The sequence below is a fragment of the Selaginella moellendorffii genome, unplaced genomic scaffold (genome assembly GCF_000143415.4).
Source record: "Selaginella moellendorffii unplaced genomic scaffold, v1.0 SELMOscaffold_71, whole genome shotgun sequence".
Lineage (NCBI taxonomy): Eukaryota > Viridiplantae > Streptophyta > Lycopodiopsida > Selaginellales > Selaginellaceae > Selaginella > Selaginella moellendorffii.
In genome coordinates this window covers 162,102-177,356 of record NW_003314332.1, presented here as the reverse complement: position 1 = coordinate 177,356, position 15,255 = coordinate 162,102, and the positions used below count along the sequence as shown (strand labels likewise).

At 50.3% G+C, this 15,255-nt stretch overlaps 7 protein-coding genes across 12 annotated transcripts; 2 read left to right on the top strand and 5 right to left on the bottom strand.

Moving 5' to 3' along the window:
• Positions 1-241: 241 nt before the first annotated feature.
• On the bottom strand, positions 242-2,005 carry LOC9639669 (pentatricopeptide repeat-containing protein At1g56690, mitochondrial). The gene is made up of 2 exons (XM_002985950.2): positions 1,488-2,005; positions 242-1,385 (listed from the first exon to the last, which is right to left on the bottom strand). Exons 1-2 carry the CDS (start codon positions 2,003-2,005, stop codon positions 242-244), a joined length of 1,662 nt encoding a protein of 553 aa, XP_002985996.2.
• Positions 1,978-2,718, bottom strand: LOC112340867. Its single transcript, XM_024660015.1, has 2 exons — positions 2,712-2,718; positions 1,978-2,419 (listed from the first exon to the last, which is right to left on the bottom strand). Exons 1-2 carry the CDS (start codon positions 2,712-2,714, stop codon positions 2,078-2,080), a joined length of 345 nt encoding a protein of 114 aa, XP_024515783.1. The 5' UTR covers positions 2,715-2,718; the 3' UTR covers positions 1,978-2,077.
• An 84-nt stretch (positions 2,719-2,802) lies between these two features.
• On the top strand, positions 2,803-3,397 carry LOC112340866. The gene is made up of 2 exons (XM_024660014.1): positions 2,803-2,940; positions 3,005-3,397. Exons 1-2 carry the CDS (start codon positions 2,818-2,820, stop codon positions 3,323-3,325), a joined length of 444 nt encoding a protein of 147 aa, XP_024515782.1. The 5' UTR covers positions 2,803-2,817; the 3' UTR covers positions 3,326-3,397.
• Positions 3,398-3,494: 97 nt separating this feature from the next.
• Positions 3,495-6,346, bottom strand: LOC112340865 (condensin complex subunit 2-like). Its single transcript, XM_024660012.1, has 11 exons — positions 6,053-6,346; positions 5,892-5,993; positions 5,700-5,814; positions 5,529-5,651; positions 5,268-5,465; positions 4,790-5,197; positions 4,511-4,740; positions 4,318-4,461; positions 4,155-4,268; positions 3,884-4,096; positions 3,495-3,835 (listed from the first exon to the last, which is right to left on the bottom strand). Exons 1-10 carry the CDS (start codon positions 6,335-6,337, stop codon positions 3,890-3,892), a joined length of 1,926 nt encoding a protein of 641 aa, XP_024515780.1. The 5' UTR covers positions 6,338-6,346; the 3' UTR covers positions 3,495-3,835; positions 3,884-3,889.
• Positions 6,347-6,398: 52 nt separating this feature from the next.
• LOC9639752 (COP9 signalosome complex subunit 7) lies at positions 6,399-7,843 on the bottom strand. 2 transcript variants are annotated; one of them, XM_024660013.1, is made up of 9 exons: positions 7,659-7,843; positions 7,519-7,594; positions 7,379-7,467; positions 7,232-7,321; positions 7,118-7,162; positions 6,975-7,045; positions 6,777-6,909; positions 6,620-6,717; positions 6,399-6,546 (listed from the first exon to the last, which is right to left on the bottom strand). In XM_024660013.1, the coding sequence occupies exons 1-9, from the start codon at positions 7,815-7,817 to the stop codon at positions 6,540-6,542; spliced, it is 768 nt and encodes a 255-aa protein (XP_024515781.1). In that variant the 5' UTR covers positions 7,818-7,843; the 3' UTR covers positions 6,399-6,539. The 2 variants fall into 2 exon arrangements, with proteins under 2 accessions (XP_024515781.1, XP_002985995.2); XM_002985949.2 differs by having other exon boundaries at positions 6,409-6,549.
• Positions 7,844-7,877: 34 nt separating this feature from the next.
• Positions 7,878-13,640, top strand: LOC9639751 (CBS domain-containing protein CBSX5). 5 transcript variants are annotated; one of them, XR_002990299.1, is made up of 10 exons: positions 7,878-8,108; positions 8,166-8,235; positions 8,287-8,336; positions 8,411-8,608; positions 8,660-9,013; positions 9,069-9,151; positions 9,205-10,651; positions 10,717-10,885; positions 10,933-11,051; positions 11,109-11,518. XR_002990299.1 is itself a non-coding variant. In XM_024659886.1 (3 exons), the coding sequence occupies exons 2-3, from the start codon at positions 11,804-11,806 to the stop codon at positions 13,574-13,576; spliced, it is 1,284 nt and encodes a 427-aa protein (XP_024515654.1). In that variant the 5' UTR covers positions 10,943-11,051; positions 11,109-11,803; the 3' UTR covers positions 13,577-13,640. The 5 variants fall into 5 exon arrangements, 1 of the variants encoding a protein (XP_024515654.1); XR_002990300.1 differs by having other exon boundaries at positions 8,287-8,608; positions 9,205-10,052; positions 10,104-10,651; XR_002990301.1 differs by having other exon boundaries at positions 8,287-8,608; positions 9,205-10,284; positions 10,332-10,651.
• On the bottom strand, positions 13,541-15,249 carry LOC9639750. Its single transcript, XM_024659887.1, has 2 exons — positions 14,636-15,249; positions 13,541-14,579 (listed from the first exon to the last, which is right to left on the bottom strand). The coding sequence occupies exons 1-2, from the start codon at positions 15,224-15,226 to the stop codon at positions 13,617-13,619; spliced, it is 1,554 nt and encodes a 517-aa protein (XP_024515655.1). The 5' UTR covers positions 15,227-15,249; the 3' UTR covers positions 13,541-13,616.
• Between the last annotated feature and the right edge of the window lie 6 nt (positions 15,250-15,255).

Sequence of the window (15,255 nt, the reverse complement as noted above, 5' to 3'; positions counted from 1 at the left end):
GAGACAAGGGAATGCTACTCTCACATTTCGGCGACATGGAACTGGAAGAAGATCTTGGAGCCGTAAAGCTCCCTCTGCGGCTCCAGCGCGCGGGGAGATCGATGTTTCCATCTCGCCCCTCGAGCTCCACGGTCAAGCTCGTGAGGAGGCTGATGCTGCTGAGGCTTGATCAAATCCAGGTGTAGCAACTGACATCTCCTCTCCAGAGCATGAAAGTTTCAGCTGAATTGGAACTTAACGGCTAACCGTAGTGATCGCCATGGATCTTGCAAGCTCCCAGCATCGCTCCCTCCACGACCGCATCACTCGCAAATGGCATACTCTCCACGAGCTCCTTGGACGCCGCCACCTCCCCAGCCCGCCCAAGCAAATCGGCCATGGACGAGTAGAGCTTCACATTGGGCGCGCGACCCAGATCCAACACCATGCTTCGGAATTGTCGCTGGGATTCCTCCACCAATCCCAAGTGGACGCAAGCGCTGATCGCTGCCGCATATGTGGCCTCGCTTGGGTTTTCTCCCACGCAGAGCATCCCATAGAAGAGCTCCACCGCCTCCACGAGCAAGCCGCTCGAGGCGAGCGCGCCAATGGCCACGTTCCACGTGACAGCGTCCAGGCTTGGACACGTGGCGAAGAGCCTCCACGTGTGATGGACATGCCCGAGCTGGGCATATCCCCGCAGGAGGACCGTCCATGCCCGGGCATCTCTCGCCGGCATGGCGTCGAATATGCTCTGGGCTTCTTGGAGATGGCCGCGCTGGAAGTAGGCCGAGAGGAGGAGCGTCCACGAGGCGATGTCCGGCTCTAGCATTCGATCGAAGACCCAGCGCGCCTCTTCCAGGTGATTCTTCTTCACCAGCGCCGCGATCATCTTGTTCCAGGGCGCGGCGGCCTTGATTCTCCCGGCAGAAACCCCAGGCTCTTCAAGATCTTCGTGCCCAGGCCGATCATCTTGATCCAGATGGCGCATTCTCTCCTCTAGCTCCTCCAAATTCTCGGCATCGATCGGCTGTGGCATGGATTGGATCAGCTCCTCCGCCTCGGCAACGTTGCCACTCTGCGCATACGCAGCGATCATCGCGTTCCAGGAGAGCTCGTCGTGGTCGTGCCGGGGGATTCTCTCGAAGATCATCCTGGCTCCATCCAGATCGCCGCTCCTAGCGTAGGCCGTGACCAGGCTCGTCCAAGAGATGACATTGGGGTGTGGCATCGCGTCGAGAAGATCCTTGGCCTCTTCCAGCTCGCCGCGCTGGGCGTGGCCTTCGATCATCACATTCCAGACGATGGCGTCGTGGCGAGGCATCTGGTGGAAGTATCTCCTCGCCGATGGAAGATCTCCGCCGAGGCAGCAGCACTGGACCATCGCCGTCCAGGAGATGAGATCCCTGACAGGCATCCGATCGAAGAGCGCAGCGGCATCGCCAATCTCTCCAGCCGAGGCAAGCGCCGCGAGCATCGCATTCCAGGACACCTTGTTCCTCTCGGGCATCCTCTCGAAGATCTCTCGAGCCTCGGCAATAGCGCTGCCACAGGCTGTGATCATCGCGGTCCACGAGACGATGTCGTGGAAGGGCATCACCTCCCGGAAGAATCTCCTCGCTCTCTCCAGATCCCCACTCCGGGCAAATGCACCCAGGATGCTGTTCTTGGTCACCAGATTCACGCTCGGCGCCCTCTCAAACGCCGCGAGCGCCTCATCGATCTCTCCATTCGCTGCGAAAGCCGCGATGAGGATGTTCCAGCTATACTGGTTCTTCTCCCGGATCGAATCAAACGCGGCCTTGGCATCGCGCACGCTGCCACACTGGCCATACATCTCCACGACCAGATTCAAGAGATAGACGCTTGCTGGGCGATCGGCACTGCTCGAGAGGGACAGGATCCCGGCGTGGAGGCGCCGCGCGCGGTCTAGATCCCCGGCAGCGCCGCAAGCTCTCAGCGATTCGGCAAAGGAGCTTCTAAAGCTACGCTGGAAGAGGTCGGCATTTGGGCTTATCATTGACATAATCACGTCCAAAGATCTGGGAAGCACATCGATCACTACTTTCATCCACTTTCTTGCTAGGCTTGATGCTCATCATGCTCTGCAGGAGAACTTGGCACTCCTCAGTGGACTCGCTTGCAGTAAATCACAGGAGGACACATTCGAGCGGACTGTTGTTAAAGCGCCACTGCAGTCTGGGCCGTCAAAGAAGAGCCCGGCCTGGCCATCGTACGTGAAGCGATAGTTGATTGGAACGAGCACACAGGTCGAGGTGCAAGGATCCGGCTTGGCCGTGTAGCTCTGTCCGGGATCTTGGCAGCCTGGAATCGTGTAAACATCGAGCCTGCTGTTGGCATCAACATGGATCATTAAGATCGATGCTGCCAGGGCCAGAAGCAGGCTGACCATCTTGGTGTTCTTGATCAGCTCCAGCGCCTAGAACACAAACACAAACACAAACACAAGCAAGAGAGTTACTGAGTACTCTGTGACTGACACTAGAATTGGCCAAACCATTTGGATTGATAGTCGAAATTCCCTGCAAAGCTTGAAGAACACCAGCGGCTTTATCTAGTGCGTCCATGACAGATCATCATCGCTATAAAATTTCTCGCTCGCTGCGCGAGTCCTTGATCATGCCTGAATCTACGCATGGTGTTTTCTAGATCGTCGACTTTTGTAACTCACGCAAGAGAGCTCGCGTGACTGGCGCTACAACTGGCCAGACCATTTGGATTGATCGTCGAATTCCCTTCAAAGCTTGAACAACGCCAGCGGGTTTCCTAAAGATCACCAATCTTTATAAAATTCTCGCGTGCTGCGCGAGTGCGAGCATGATTTCCTCGATCACGCACGAAAGTCAAGATAGAACTAGAACCGTGAGAACTCATTATAAAAGAAGAGAGGCAGCTACTCTCGTGCTAGACTCTCGAAGTTTTCGACACCTTGTCAACATGGTTTGTTTTGGGTTCTAGAGTAGAGTGGACGACTTTTGCTGATCCCGATCTTCGCATTGTGCAGGGAAATCTCCACAAGTTTGTGCTCATCGCCTCGCTGTTGGTGGTGTGCATCGAAGCAAACAGCACGCTGGATGTCTTCACGGTGGGGTGCCAAGATCCCGGAACAAGCTTCACTGCATCAACAGCCGGTTCTTCGTGCTCCAGCACTTGCTTGGTTGACATCCCCCTTGGCTATAGATTCAGCTTCGATGGGCAGTTCGGCCTCCTCTTTAGCCTGCCCAACTGCCTTGGCACGACTACGGTCTTGAATTCCACCCGAGAAGTCTGTGCAGTGGGGAGCTCCAGCCCAATCAAGTCTTTCAAGTTCGCCTGTGTCAAATAAGTTTGCAGTACTGATCCGATATGTATCTTCGAAGTCCCTCTATACGTACAAACCAAGTTCTAGTACCTTTAACGTGTCGCATAAAGGCTGTGTCATCTTTGATCCCATGATAGAAAACGTAGGGTGATCAAACCAAGTTTCGCGAAGAGAGCTTTGCAAAGAGAGCACAAACACCTAAGAACAGATCGATTGCGATCCAATCATGCGAAGGAAGAACATTGGTCCTGGACAGAGTAAAATCTCCACCGGGTTATATAGACTTGAAAGGTTCGTTAAGGAAACAAAGCTCACAGTTTTGCGCATTCGTCGCGCCTCCAGTCTTGTTGCCCTCGTCATCCACCTTAGGCAATCTCTGCTAATAACAGGAACCAAACCACCACCAACGAGGGTCCTGGTTTGTTTTGTGGTGATGAGTCGGGTGGCAAGGTTGAATTGTGTAAACTGGGCGATGGCTTGCGCTGGACCATCACCCAGGAAGAATACAACGAACTCCGCCGGATCGCAATGTAGCTGGAACAACCGGATAGAAGTTTACTTTAAAGAACTCGAAGGCTTTACCTCGCTTTAGTGGCGTACGTTCTCGATCAGTAGCTCGTCCATGGTTGAACACCCCTTGATCACCAGTCCGTGCTCGTTTGCTAAATGGAGCAGGCAAATGAAGCAGAGGTGGACGGATAAGTCTCCTGGATCGGCACTCGCAGCGCAGTCGCCCGGGATTTTGCTCAGCACGTTGCTGAAGTGTATGATCCCGTGACCTTCGGTGTCGATGTCCTGTTGAGTTTCCAGGGACGATTTACTCTCCGGCTCAAAGAGAAAGAAAAGAAAGAACCTCTTGGAGCTCGGTTGTGGCCTCGTGTTGGAGATGGTCCCAGATGCTCTGTTTCAATGCACGCACGTCAACTTGCTTGGAGGTTTTGTCGTAGTTTACTTCGATTCTTTGAACCTGTGGAAGTTCTCAGCACATTCAGACCGAGAAGAAATGCTGCAAGTACCTTTCTTGGCTGGACAACTAACTCATCCGTGTTGTTGTCTTCAACATCGCTGTGGATGTTCCCACCGTCCCAGAAGTCTCCAGCGTCGCCGCCCCAACCTTCCGAGGCGTTGTCGACTTTCGACTTAGAGCGTGGCCGTATAAGCTGAAAGCATATAATGAAGAAACTGAGTGGAAAAATCAGAATGGCCTACCATCTTTGAAGGTCGCAGGAAAAGTCGAAGCAGATCATCAGCTTCATATCGTAAATCCTCGGGTAGTGTCGTGCTCGCAGATTGCCTTGATTGTGGCAGCAGATTTGCTCGTAAGTCACGAGGCTTGGCGAATGCGTGCGTTTCCATTTCGGGAGCACAAGTATAGATTATAGAAAAAGGCTCCTTTTTCTTCTTGGTTGGTTTCTTTTCCGTAGCCTCCGACGTATCATCTGTTGAAATCAATCAGAAAACAAGAAGCAAGGACGTAAAGATACTTGCCTTTTGGCCTCGTAAATTTCCAGTAGTCAGCCCCGGCCCAAAAGTTTTTCCCGCTGGGGATGCCCAGGCCCTCTTTCAGCCAATCGATCGTGTCTTCTGGATCGCACGAAAGATATTCAACCGATCCGTGCAAGCCATCCTCTTGGGGCGAGTTGGACGTTGTGGACGCCGGACTTGCGTATCCATCATTCGGGCCATCGTCATACATGGGCTCTGCATCAATGGTTGAGTGTGGACTTGCGTATCCGTCATTTTGTGCGTCTTCTTCTGGATGATATGCTTCGAACGTTGAAAACTCAGCATCCAAGATGGCAGCTTTGCGAAGAGGATCATCGATAAGCTGCACAATTTCAGAAAGAGAAGGAGATATTTCTATATCCTTTATCGAAAGCATTTTTTCAATCACATCTGACACAAAAGAGAGACAGACTTAGGCTGCAGCATCCGGTAGGAAAACGTAGCACAAAGTTTTACATACCTGACGCAAATGATAAGTCAATTCTAGCTGGATCTTTTGGCAGCTCGACTTTCATACATTTCTCCGGGATATCTTGAGAGTCGAATAAAATCTCACACCCTCTGTAAACGCTCAGGGTGTTAAGAAGAAGACCTTTTGCTCCACCCTCATCAAACTGTGCTGATGTTTGATGAAATAGAGGATCCACATTCATAGCAGCTGAAAACAGAAATATCATTGCCAAGAATCATAGGAAATGAAAGCTGAGCTTGCTCACCATACCATCAAAATGCTTCACATTCAAGCTCTCATAAGACTCTAAAGTTTGTTTGTGACAATCCTTTCTTTTGTGGTGTTCATGCTGCTGCTCAGTACCACCACCGTTTTCACAAGCCTCGGGCGTGTCTGCCAAAAAAAGAATATCAAAATGCCGTAGAGATGAGGCATATGTACCATTTTTCTCTTTGGCACTTCGATGAAGGCCTCCCAGAACTTTATAAGTTTCCGTGTGGACGGAGTCCACTCGACAAGAATAGATTTTGGCGCTGGCTTCCAACGTGCAGCTAGCCTAGAGTTAACCAGATCAAGCATCAAGAACAAGAAAGAAGCAAAAAAATTATAATAGAGAGAACGACCAGACCAAACCTTTTGAAAATTCGTTTGTGTGTCCTCATTGTTGTCAGCCTTGACAATGTGAGGAAGATAATCTATGAGCTTGAGATCCCAAGTGTTCTGCTGGTTAATTTTCTGGAAGAGGAAGAGAAATCGTCACAAACCCCCACAGCAGATGAAAGAAATCGGCCTACATTCTCAGCGGCAAGCTTGATGCAGTTATTGAGAAGCTCCAAAACCTGGTCTGGCGTGAGAATCTGCTCGCTCCGCGAAGGATTCTCAGGAAGAGCAGGAGATCCCTCTCCGCCTTCGCCCTCGCCAAACGCAAGCGACCTCCTCTTTTGAGCTCGAGCAAGCCGCGCTTGGCGGCGCTCGAGGCCATCATCGTTGGGACTAAGAAGCAAATACCTCCCGGGCGACTGCGTGAGCTCCTTGAGCGCGATCTTGCCATGCCTTCCAGCGCTCCTCGCTTCCTCCATAAGCTAGATAAGCTAGGGTTCTTCAAAAGATCCAACGGCGGATACCACAACACGTGTCGAGTCAAGAACTCTTCCCGCCAAATTTCAAACTTAGAAAAGAATTTTAGAGCCATAGAGAAGGTTTTCCAAAAATTCAGCTAGAGCAGCCTAGGTAGTACGAACGAGCGAGTCTCTCTTTTTTTCTTCTTCCTGGAAAAAATTTCTATCGCCTTCTGCGCATGAAGAAGCAAATAAATCTTCCACACTACTAGAGAAAACTTTGCAAAATCGAAGAGAGCCTACCTCTTTGGTCGAGCACGCTCTTCGTCCATGTAGTTTACAACCAGTGGGCCGGATTCCATGTAGGCGAGCTCCTGGTGGCCGCGAAGTTCGAGCTCGGCCTATTCATTCATTCACAGCAAAGTTTGTTTTTGAAGCTGCAAAGATTAAACGAGGATACCTTGACACTCTTCCTGACTTCCTCTTGTTTCTCTTCCACTTCCTTCTTGTGCCGTTTGTCACTCTCGTTCATTCCATCGGCCCACTTGATCTTCTCTTGGATGTTGCTGAGAAGGAATTCCGACTTTGCCAGCCTGAAGAATCGAAAAAAATGGAAACAAGGAATGAGAAAAGCTCAAGTTGAATGACTAGTGATTACCAGTTTTCCAGAGTCTGCATCATGTTCTCCAGCTGACCGGGCCTCAAATCCCTCCCAGCGGCAAAGCTCACCTGCAAAACGAGAAAATAAGAATAAACACTACTTCGTACTGGGAACGAATTTTACATTGGCATTCTCAGTACTTCAAAACAGCGGCGACATTGATCGAGCTTCCCTCTTACGATGCCCTGCAAAGTCCGAAAGAAAAAAAACCATGTAAGAAACTTGGAAAAAATGCCCGTAGCCAGTTCACCCACAGCGTACATGCAGTCGTTGATGAGCAAATCTTCCAGGTCCCTTACATTCGAAACATCCAGTTCCCGCATCAAAAGATCGTATGGAAGAACCTAGAGAACAATGTGAGTCGTCCAAAAGGAAGAAAAACTTCATAGCTCAAAGTTTACCTTCGTGGTCTCGGCAAGAGTTAGAACAGTGAGCTGCTTCAACTTTAGCTGCTGTTGTGGAAGAAGCTGCGGCAAGTTAGAGGCATTGCCTGTGGAAGAACTCTTTTTAGCTCCACTCCAAAGAAAAATAATCCACTCACACTTATAATCGCTCCAAGTGCCGTGAGCGAAGAGCTTGAGAACGTCTAGCGAGCTCGAATGCTCAGTGCCTTGAAGCTATTCCAGAAAGAAACGCGAAAACCGTAAGGAAAGGGCTCGAATTGATCGATAGAACACAAACCTCGCCGATGTGCGGCATCGCCAGAAGCTCCGCAAAGGCGAAGAGCGACGGATGTGAGGTTGCGTGCGCGATGAGCTCCGCCGCCGCCCGGCCGCGCGCGCTCTTGGCGAGCATCACGAACTGCTCCACGAGCTCGCTTTGGCGCTCCTCGACCTCCATAGCTCTTGGACCGTAAAAACTGTAAACCCTAGCCCTAGTTTTAGATCAATCTTTGCGTTTTTGGATGAAGCGCAAGATCCAAGAAGAGGGAGATGGGTCTGGGAGCTCCGAGCTCAGCAGGGAGGATTCCGACGATCGCTCCACCTCGAGAATGGATTCCGGCGAAGCGATCGCGTCCGAAGAGTCTAGCGCTGTGGGATTCGTTACTTCTCCCACATTCTCATCGCTTTTCTCAGTCACGCCTAGTTTCTCTTCGGGAGTTTCGGTTGCCTCGCTACAACAAGAAAAGAAGTAAGTAACTTTTATTCTTCTGGTGTGATCATCTTGTTTTTTTCTTTCGTTTTCAAGAGCGTATCGACGGCACCGGAGAAGATTGGCGAGGATCGTGACTGAGCAGTGGAAATACGCTGCTCGATCGGTAAGAAGCTAGAGAATCAGTAGAGAACTGATGACTTTGTTTTGGTTTTAGAGAATTCTAGCTTTGAAAGTGTGGAGGATCTGGGAAGCTCGCGCTCAATGGTAACAAAAGCACATAGCAGAACTCTAAAACTCGGACCAAATGAATCACTCTAATAATCAGCACTGGAAAGCAGGCTAAGAAACCAAACCCTGTAGGAATGCGTTTCTTCACTGGAGGGACGCTGCCAAAGAGAACGCAGCCATAGCCAGGAATGTGGAGCTGTTATTTCCGATATGTCTGTCCCGAAGACATTTTAGACCATGGAGGAACTTCGTCAGACGCCGGAAAAGGCTTCGAGCTTGTCAGATTTATTTCTCTCTGTCATGGTCAGGTATGCCCAGTGCTTACTCATTTTTTTGTTCTTCCTCAACGTCTTTTTCAGCCAGGAAGACAAGGAACATAATGTTCTCATGGCGCGAGTACGCTGATACGCGTCTCATGCATCAGAAACATATGTGCACGGCCATTCATTACCATATGATTTCATCGCTGTCAAGGTGTTTCAGTGACTGGAAAATGGCTCGTCAGGAAAAGCAAAAGAAGGAGTTCTACAAAAAAGTCGCTTATGCTAAGTGGAACTTTAGCCGACAGAGATTCGCCTTGCGGGCATGGAATTATTTCCTGGTACTGAAGCACGAGAAGGCATCGATAACCGAGGCACGGCGGCTTAAAAATTTATCAATGTGTTTCCATTTTTGGTACTCGAGACGGAAATCTCTTTCTGTCTCAGATTCAGGTAGGCAGGCTTGTCACTGTTTTCTTTCGTCTTGCTCTAACCCTTATCCTTTTAGAAAGCGAAAGTTCCGTGGATTCCCTGCTTGAAAAAGACACGCTTTTTCTTGTTGTGGACAGCCATTTCAAGAGGAAAAAACAGGTAGTTTAGAGAATTTATTCGAACTTGAAGATCATGACTGTCTGTTTCTGCAGAGGCACATCTTATGTGCTTGGTCGAAACTAGCAAAGTCACGTTCTTCAGCCAAGCTAACCATCGACACGTTCTATCGCGACAAAGTACTATTTAATATCCTGCATGAATCCCTGCAATGCTGGATAAAGTATCATTTTTCTATCAAGTTTCGACGAGCGCAACAAAATAAGGCAGTGAGGTACTGGACGTTTTACAGGGTACGAAGCTGCATGAGATGGTGGCTGCGGTACAAAACGTCGAAAGCTTCCAAACAAAGGTGTAAAAGCTTAGCAACGAAGCACTGGGAGTCTGGCACTGCAATGAACTCCTTGTACCGGTGGATAGATTATTGTTACTGGAACAAGTCGCGCCAAGAGAAACAGGGATTGGCTTCTAGACAGTGGAGGGGCTTTAGATTGAAAGGGATATTTCACAGGTGGATGGAATTCAGCTCGGCTTCAAAGAGAAAGAGAGATATGATAGACAAAGCAAGAGATGGACGGGTTGAACTGGTTATTAGGAAGGGATTTTCTGCTTGGATAAGTTTTTTCCGAGGACGCAAAAGGAGAAAGATGGCAATGGAACAACAATGTGAGGAGCTCATGGAGTTACTGGATTCGTCGAGGCTAGCCAACACATGGAAGCTCTGGCAACGGTTTGTACGAGATGGTGTAACAAAGAGTCGCAAGTACGAGAAGGCCGAGATTTTCTGTAGAGAGCACAGTGCTCGAGCTGTTCTCCGCGCGTGGCACAATCTACAAGCGCCATCATCGTCCAAGCATGAAGCCGGAGTTTTCTACACCAAACTTCTCCAAAGACTTGCATTCCTGGGATGGTTTCAAGTCCAAAAGTCGAAGAGTTCAGTCAGGTACGTCAGATACGCTTTGATTTGCAGTACGCTTCATCGTCCTTTTTGCAGGAAGTCCCAAAGCCTGAGTCCACAGCAGCAGCAAGACCACGCAGTGAAAGTGCCGGACTTACCTGGATCTAGAGAGACCACTGGAACGGAGCTGCTAGAACAGTTTGAAAACGATTCCAAAGGCATGAAGAATGGACGCTTGCGTCCACCTCCTCGAAGGCCTGCCTTGCCACTCACCGACGTAAGACACTCCTTACTCTCACAGTCTCCAGCTTTCGATTCTTCCAGCTTGTCCGCACAATCTGGGACCCGGGACTACTTGCCTTCTTTCTCACTCCCAACCAGACCGGACGATAGCGATCCATACCTCTTGCTCCAAAAGCGACTCAACAAGGACTCCAAGGAACTTCTCACCAGGACAGCGACGGCAACAGCACCTTCTCTGGAGTTTCTGGCGTGCCTTGACTCCTCCGAGACCGAGTTCTCACACGTTATCGCGGACGAAGTTGCGTGGATGGACCATCTTCTCGCCGGCTTCGAAGACTTGAGAGCCGAGCTGGTTGAAAAGAGAGCGGAGCTTGCGCTGGTGCTGGAAAGGAACGGGTCAGGTAGTGCTTGTTATCTTTTCATCCAAAAAGTCTTCTCAGTCTTTTCTCGTTTGGCTTTGCTCCAGGATCCAGGGACAAGGCACAGCTTTTGACGCAGAAAATCTCAATGCTCCAACAGCGCCGGGCTATACTTTTGCCAACAATCCAGGCAGTGGCATCTGTGGTGCCGGGCCTTCGTCTGCGAGCTCGCAAAGTCACGTCCTCTTCCATGGAGAGCTCCAGCAACTTCCGAAAGTAAGAAGAATCGATTAAGTGTAAGTTGTATTCTAAATGATTTCCAGGTGAGGAGGAAGAAGACGATCGAGGGGAGGAAGAAATGAAGATTGAGAAGATCGAGATGAAGAGGAAAACGATGAATGAATCTACACTTTAATCGGTTACTCCATTTCATTCGATTCGGGTACGTGGCCTTGCATTAAAGGCTTTTGTGCTAACTCAAACTTTGGCTGTGGTCCAGGATCCAGGGACAAAAGAGAAATCTCTCTTTTACCCATCTCTCGAAAGCAAAAGCAGTCGATCTGATTTTTTCTCGCCCAGCGTCGTTGGAGAGATCGAAAGAGTCAAGAAAAAGTACGGTGCGTATACGTAGTCCTTTTTCCTACGACGTACGCGTGTTTAATCCTAAGTAAACGGGGGTTTAAGCAAATCTAAGCAAGCTTCGCATCCAACGGCTGCGATTGGCTCCATGTCCAGGATCCAACGGTGGACTGCCCATTATTTATAAGTATCTTAGGGCAAAGTGGGCCAGTGCGTCTTCTCTGTCACAACAGCAAGGTAGCAGCACAGCTTTTTCTTTGCCCTCTTCGCTTGTCCGATCCGATCTCTCGATCGCCATTTCTCTCAATCCGGGGAAAAGAATTCCCAGCTCTTGTCTCCATCAATGGTCCTCGCCAGCTACCACACTGCGTCGTCCTGGCACGCAGCCCTTTAATGGCGCTTTCTCGCGCATTCGCTCCCATCCAGTTTGCGTGCTCGATCCTCTCTTTCGATCTCCTCGGAATCTCGCGAAATAGCGCCAGTAATCGAGCTTCTTGGGGTATAATCCAGGGGAGAGAGTGAAGCTTCATCGGTACCTCTAGTTTTCTATCCACAGAGCTTCTTTCTTCTCCTCCTATCGAGCTCGAGCGCTCCTTCTTGGCGGCTGGGATTTGCATGGCCGATTTCTTCCACACTTTTGGGGCGGCAGATCTTGCGCTCGGAAAGCCTGGGATCTACGGCCTTCCAATCACTTCCACCGTCGGTGATGCGCTGTGTATGCTCAGGGATTTGGGGCTCGCGGAGATCACTGTGTGGGATTGCGCGTCCGATCAGCGGTGTGAGGCCCGGATCCGCAAGTGGGAGTGCCGGGAATGCCAGTGCGTGGGCAAGGTAAACTCCCTCGATATTCTTTGCTACTACGCGGCCCAGGACAAGGTCCACAGCATCGAGGCGGCGGCCAAGGATCCAGTGTCGGTTCTTCTCACTCCGGCCAAGCGCAGCCAAATTCGCCATGTAGATCTCCACGCCAGGTACTTATATTCTATCTCCTCTTCCTCTTTCTCCTCTTTCCCTTCTTTATGGTCGGTCCTATGTATCGTGTCGATGGTTTTCACATTCTTTGCGATGTTGGAAGCTAACGATTTGTTTGATTTGAGCCACTTAACTAGGACCTTCGTAGATGATCTGGAGAATCTCTGGCTCGGTAACGTAACCATGGAAAAAAAAAAAAAAATTGGAATTTTGGTTTAGTTTTTTCTTGAGAGGTATTGATATGGTTTGGTATGGTAAAACGAGACTCAGAGCTTTTGTTTCTCTGTCTCTCTTCAACTTTGCTGGTGCAAATCCAGGAGTACTTTTTAGACGCTCGTTGGCATCGGTAAACTTTCTAATTCCTAAGTAGCTGAATTTCGAGCGAGAAAGAGATGATTTCCTTAAGCTAGCTAGAGATTTAGTTGGCTGGTTTGGTTTTATATCTTGTTCTTCTTCCGCGACTCACATTTGTTTTTGCTGCGTTCCAGGCTCACAGATGCGTTTAATCTTATTCTCGATGGTGCGCAGTGTTTCATCGTCCCGCTCGACAACCGACGTAGCAAATCCTTGAAACTCAGTTCTTTGGCTTTGCGAAAGTCCACCAGTACTGCTGCTGCTGCCGCCGTCGCGATTGAAACGTACAAGCGGATGGACTTCTGCTGGCTCACCCAGGAAGACGTGCTCCGCTTCCTGCTCGGCTGCATCGGCGTCTTCTCGCCCATCCCGATGATGAGCATCGAGGAGCTGGGAATCATAGACCGAGACGTCATGTTCGTGGACGCAAACGCCAAGGCCTCGGACGCACTGCCGCTGATGATCCGAGCCTCGCAGCAGATGTCCGCGGTCGCGGTGGTGGAGGCCGATTACAGCAGCGACGGAGACGAGGGGCTCAAGATCGTGGGCGACATCTCTCTCGCGAGCCTTGGAAGCTGCTGTGACGAGACCGCGGCACTGGCACTGGCGTCCCTCTCGGTGGCGGACTTCATGACTTACGTCCAGGACATAGCCGGAGCTCCACAGTCGCTCAAGGAACTGATACTCTCGGGGCTCGAGGCCAAGACGAGCAAGGATCTGAGCTACGAGCGCGTGAAGCTGGGAATGGCGATCGATTCTTCTTTCTCCGACAGTGATACGAGCAGCAGCAGCAGCGGGAGTGTGTTGGATTCGTCGTTGTCGGACGATGAGACCGCGAGCACTGGCTCCATTCCTCGCGGGCGGACGAACAGTGCCAAGTTCCAGAGGGCGTGTCCGCCATGGTCTTCGCCGCTGTGCTGCCATCCGTGGAGCTCGCTGGTGGCGGTGATGGCCCAGGCGCTGGCGTTCCGGAGGACGTACCTTTGGGTGACGGACGAGGAACACATGCTGATTGGGATGGTAACATATCTCGACATGATCCGCGTTTTGTTGAAAGCATGATGATCCTTCTATCTATATGTAACAAGTCTTTCTCCCTCGCTTAGAACAGTTCCTCGCTCAGTTCCAACGATGTCAGAGCTGTGATTGCTGCCGCGGCACTCTGGAACTCCTTCCGCAGCAAAGAATCTTGAAAAGCTTTCCCTGCCACCGTTAGCTCATAGCGAAAAAGCATCAAGCCCACGAGATAGAGATCGGAAGCCGCTGTATATCTTCCATCGTCGTCCAGTGTACCTGGCTCCCAGGTTTGGAGAGGTCGACACTCTGGAACACGGTTGTCCACCCACACCGTCTCGAGATCGATTAGAACCCAGTACTTTTCCGATATATCAAGAACCACATTCTTCCAGCGGACATCGCGATGAACAAAGCCATGCTTGTGGAGAGACTGCAGTGCCTTCAGCACATCAAGGACAGCAGCTTTCAGTTCATGGCCTCGTGGCAACTGGGAGATACCTAGCACCTCCATCTCAACAGTGTAGACATCTGCCTTCCACCCCTGCTTCACACACGTAGTTCCGTTGATGAGGGTCTCTGCTGCGTCATCCAAGTTATATGCTTGTTGAACATACTCTAACTTCGTGAAGTGCAAACCAACGTGTGTAGACCATGGCCGAATCGTCTTTGTTGGAACACCATCGACAACAGTGAAGCTCCTCGTCACTGGAGACCACGGGTCTCCATATGTTACTGGTTCAAAGGAAGCGAAAGGGCGTCGCACGGGATGCTCTTCGAAAACTGACTGCCACGAGAGCGTGATTCTGAGAATGTTGATGGAGGCTTGGAGCAGAGAGTACCGATCTTTGATGCTTGCAAGGTTCCATTCAGGTGTAAGGTGTTGATCTTCACCCCTCTTGAAGGCTCCAAATCGGAACTTCCCTGCCGCCGTTGCAAGGCCCAGTATCCACTCGATCTTTCCATAGAAGATCTTATCGAGCGACGTCATTTTAGATCGCAAGTCATCCCATGCTTCAAAAAGCTCGCTCTCGTAGCGCTTATGTTCGGTCTGTCACAGAAAGCGTTACAAAAGCCAACGGGATGAAAAATAACAAAAGGAATTACCTTCAAAACCAAGCGATCGTAGGCCCAAAACAGCAAGTCCGGCCTGGTTTTCTTGGACGTCGAGGATGAATGATCACAGAAGTTGCGACTCACGGTGATAGGCCAAACCTCGAGCACTGAAACAAGGAGGTTCCACAAGTGTGGCAACGAAAGATCGTAAATTCCTTCCGAGGCATTGGCATTGAGTGGGCTGAATATGAGAGAAGCAAGCCCACTGATGTCTTCGGTAAAGAAACGATCAGGAGTTACAAATAGCTCATTTGCTTTTGCTCCGAAAGCTCTCTCTAGCTCGTTGAACCTTTTTCTTGACACAGGCAAAGGAGCCAAGAGTGGGGCATTGATAGCAATCTCTAAATCTTGAGCAGAAACTGGGATTTTTTTGAACGGGATACATACCGTGTTTGCCCATTCTTCATCTCGATCTGGACGAAGCATCAATTTCAACACAGCCGCAAACGCGCCATCTGGCAACATTGCCAGATTCTCCACCGACGCCGGTGCCATCCCTGAAAGAAGCAGAAAAGCTTTTCCTTTCTCATGGTCATCCAACTGCTGAAGCTCTCCCACTCGTTTAGCTAGCTCCCTGTCCATCACTCTAACCCCTCTTTCAAACCCTAGGC